Source organism: Ochotona curzoniae, unplaced genomic scaffold (assembly GCF_017591425.1).
Source record: "Ochotona curzoniae isolate NIBS_2020 unplaced genomic scaffold, NIBS_Ocur_1.0 scaffold_3835, whole genome shotgun sequence".
Taxonomy (NCBI): Eukaryota; Metazoa; Chordata; class Mammalia; order Lagomorpha; family Ochotonidae; genus Ochotona; species Ochotona curzoniae.
In genome coordinates, this window is record NW_024467114.1 from 1,434,065 (window position 1) to 1,438,151 (window position 4,087).

A 4,087-nucleotide genomic window follows, 5' to 3' on the forward strand; every position below is an offset into this window, starting at 1 on the left:
GAAGTACCTGCTGTGTCCTGACGCCACAGTGGGGACAGGAGGTCCAGTGGCTGCTCAGAGGGTGTCCCTTTGTCCCTGTGTGCGCTGCATTACCACCCCAGGGAATGCCAGGGTGCCAGGTTCTGGACAGTGCCTTGGCACAGCTGCTGACTGGCACAGAAAGGACCTAAGGATTAGCCTGTGCTTACAGACCCTTTGACAGTGAAACCCTGAAACATGGGCGTGCTTGGCTTCTGCTTTACTGCACTTTTCCCGGGAAACGGAAATTTTTTTAAAAGATAGATCGGTCTGTTATCTGAGATGATAGGCCATCTGTTTTAAAGATTTATTTATTTTTATTGGAAAGGCAGATCAGATTTACAGAGAGGAGAGACAGAGGGAAAGATCTGTCTGCTGGTTCACTGCCCAAATGGCTTCAGCAGCCAGTGCTGAGCCGATCACAAGCCAGGAGCCTCTTCTGGGTCGCCCACACAGGTACAGGGTCCCAAAGCTTTGAGCCGTCGTCGACTGCTTTCTCAGGCAACAAGCATGGAGCTGGATGGGAAGTAGAGTAGCCAGGACACAAACCGGTGCGCATGTGGGATTCCAGTGCTTGCAAGGTGAGGATTGAGCCATCGTGCCAGGCCCCTGAAATTTACTTATAGATTCTTATGGATATTGTGTATTCTACACATCGAACAACATAATATGTGCATCTATAGTCTGTTAAAATTAAACTTCATGGTAAAACGCTTACAAAACAACTTGAGAGAAGAAATTTGAAGTGAAAGAAGACTTGGCTTGTCCCTCCCTTCCACTAAGTAGACAGCTGTGGACCATGCTGTTGCACGGCCCGGGGCCTTGAGGGCATGCACCAGTTCTGGGGTGCAGCTGCTTGAGTCTCCCTGCTGGCCCCACTCCCAGCCGGCTCTAAGTGCTTCACTCTCCCCAGCAGGCCTAGCCATGGGAGTCTTCATGCTGATGTCCTGTCTGTCGCTGGAGCTGATGTCAGTAATTCTTTCTCTTCTCCAGGTTAGAGAGCCGAAGCCGGATTGCAGGAAGAGGGCAGGCTGAGTTCCTGAGTGGTTTGGTTTGTATAACTGATCCCATTGTTCCTCTGCTATGGTCTTTCTTTCAGCAGTTTTAAATCATTTTCATGTAAGCCTTTTGAATGGAAACAGTTTAATTCCTAAAGGCATTATTGAGTTACTATAATGAAGGTTTGATGTCATTCTGTCTTTGTGTCTTGAACACTTGAAATCCTTGGTCACCTAGACATTTCTCTGGCAATCTGTCCTCATAAATCTGTCTTGAGGGTTAAAAACCTACAGTGCTGTTCACGTTAAGAGAAGTCTTTAAATTCTGTTCAAGTTTTATGTCTTTGCTCTCTTCTTAATCCTGATTTTTTCTTGTCTTTTGCTGTGTGGCAGGGTTGTAAAATGCAGACCTCCGCCTCTAGGCCTGCACACCTGAGCGAGTGGCAGAAGAATTATTTTGTGATTACATCTGGCAGTAGTACAGCCGAACAGAAGGCAGATGCCTACCGCGCGCAAATCTTACGCCTGCAGTACGCCTGGGCAAACTCGGAGATCTCCCAGGTCTGTGCCACCAGACTGTTCAAAAGGTACGCAGAGAAGTATTCTGCAGTTATTGATTCTGGCAATATTGAAACTGGCTTGAACAACTATGCATCAAGCATTTTAGCTCTGACAAGATCTCAGCAAACGGACAGTGACAAGTGGCAGTCTGGGTTGTCAATCAACAATGTTTTCAAAATGAGCCGGGTGCAGGAGATGCTGCAGGCTGGCAGGAGATCCAAAGACGCCCTGCTGGAACCTGCTGCAGCCTCGGTAGTGAGCCCCAGAGGGACCTCCAGCTTTGGGGTCTGTGCTGGTTCTGGAGAAGGTGAGCTGCTGTCTGTCTCGGCTCCTGACACAGAGCGCATGCGCGACAGCACAGGGAGCGGCGTGTCGAGGGGTCTCCCCAGTGGCCAGCCGCCCCCTGTGACCAGCAGCACCGACACCTGTCCTGCATTCTCGGCTCCTGCCAAGTTCCATGTCACACCATTATTTGAAAATGTCAAAAAGGCCCATCCCAGCTCGCCGCGAGCCAGCACGGGGCTAAGCATGTTCTCGCCCCGGCAGTCTTGCTTGCCCTCTGGCTGTGAGAACCCACAGAAGAGGCAGGCTTTTTATGGTTCTGGCTTCATTGATGCACTTTCCAGCCCAGTACCGAGCAAGGCTTTGAGTAGCACAGAAGAGCACGGCCAGCGGGAAGAGAGCAGCCTGCCCACCTTCAAGACTGCCAAAGAACAGCTGTGGGCAGAGCAACAGAAGAAGTGTCACCCAGCCCCGCGGGCACCAGGGTCCTCCTATGGGGGTGTAAAAAAATCTCTCGGAGCTAGTAGATCCCGGGGAATATTTGGCAAGTTTGTTCCTCCCGTACCCAAGCAGGATGGGGGAGAGCAGAGTGGAGGGGTGCAGACTGGTAAGGCTTACGGGACGGGGCCTGCAGACGCAGCTCTTGTGGACGAGCGCCTCAAGGGTTTGGAGCCAAAGATGGTCGAGTTGATTATGAATGAGATTCTGGACCATGGCCCTCCCGTAAGTTGGGAAGACATTGCAGGAGTGGAATTTGCTAAGGCCACGATCAAGGAGATAGTTGTATGGCCCATGATGAGGCCAGACATCTTCACTGGGTTACGGGGGCCCCCTAAGGGGGTTCTGCTGTTTGGGCCTCCTGGCACTGGGAAGACTCTGATTGGCAAGTGCGTGGCGAGTCAGTCCGGGGCGACGTTCTTCAGCATCTCTGCCTCTTCCCTGACTTCCAAGTGGGTAGGTGACGGGGAGAAGATGGTCCGTGCACTGTTTGCAGTTGCAAGGTGTCAGCAGCCAGCTGTGATATTTATTGATGAAATCGATTCCCTGTTATCTCAGCGGGGAGATGGAGAGCATGAATCTTCTAGAAGGATAAAAACCGAATTTTTAGTTCAGTTAGATGGAGCCACCACATCCTCTGAGGACCGCATTCTAGTGATGGGAGCCACGAATCGGCCGCAGGAGATCGACGAGGCTGCCCGGCGCAGGCTGGTGAAGAGACTGTACATTCCGCTCCCGGAGGCTTCGGCCAGGAGACAGATCGTGGTCAGCCTCATGTCCAGGGAGCGGTGTTGCCTCAGTGAGGGAGAGACGGAACGGATCGTGCAGCAGTCTGAAGGCTTCTCGGGGGCAGATGTGACCCAGCTCTGCCGAGAAGCCTCGCTGGGCCCCATCCGCAGCCTGCAGGCCGTTGACATCAGCACCATCACCCCGGACCAGGTCCGACCCATAGCTTATGTCGACTTTGAAAATGCATTTAGAACTGTGCGGCCTAGTGTGTCTCCCAAAGACTTGGAGATTTATGAGAACTGGAACAGAACTTTTGGTTGTGGAAAGTGAACGGCTAAGGTGGCAGCATGGAAGATCATGTTTCAGCACAGGGAGTGTGATGATCTTTGTATTCTTTCAGAATATATTTTCAATTCTGTACCTCAACTTGGAGTGTTCAGACGGCACTCCTGTAGTTACCTAGATTTAAGGTCTCACCAAGTGCTGGGGCGAGAGTGCCAGCTTGTACTTCCAGCTGTTGGTTTGTAATGTTGTTTATGATTTTCTGATACTAAAAGCATTCACAAACAGCAAAGTGTGATCTGGTGTCAAAGACACATCTAGGGAATGAAATAATATTTTGCTGTTACAGCCTTTAAGATCTGCACTCATTGAAAAGTGCGTGTTTCCAGGTGTTTATAATGGATCCTTCCATCTTATAAACAGTGCGTGTTCCTTGCAGAAATAATAGAGACGGCCCAGCACGACTCCCTCTGCCAGGGCCAGGATCCCATGTGAGTGCTGGTTCGTGTCCCTGTTTTTCCACTTCCCATCCAGCTCCCTGCTTGTGTGAGAGGGCAGCAGTGGAGGATGGCCCAAAGCCTTGGGACCCTGCATCTGTGTGGGAGACCCAGAAGAAGCTCCTGGCTCCAGATCAGCTCATCTGCTGTTGCGGCCACTTAGGGAGTAGACCAGTGGATGGAAGATGTTTGTCTCCTCTATTTCTGCCTTTCCAGTATGAA

At 51.1% G+C, this 4,087-nt stretch overlaps 1 protein-coding gene across 1 annotated transcript; it reads left to right on the forward strand.

Moving 5' to 3' along the window:
* Nucleotides 1-1,006: 1,006 nt before the first annotated feature.
* Nucleotides 1,007-3,650, forward strand: FIGNL1 (fidgetin like 1). The gene is made up of 2 exons (XM_040964780.1): nucleotides 1,007-1,069; nucleotides 1,410-3,650. The coding sequence occupies exon 2, from the start codon at nucleotides 1,419-1,421 to the stop codon at nucleotides 3,414-3,416; it is 1,998 nt and encodes a 665-aa protein (XP_040820714.1). The 5' UTR covers nucleotides 1,007-1,069; nucleotides 1,410-1,418; the 3' UTR covers nucleotides 3,417-3,650.
* The last annotated feature ends 437 nt before the right edge of the window (nucleotides 3,651-4,087 follow it).

Coding starts and splice junctions, on each gene's coding strand:
- FIGNL1 (XM_040964780.1), top strand. CDS start 1,419: ATGCAGACCTCCGCCTCTAGGCCTGCACACCTGAGCGAGTGGCAGAAG.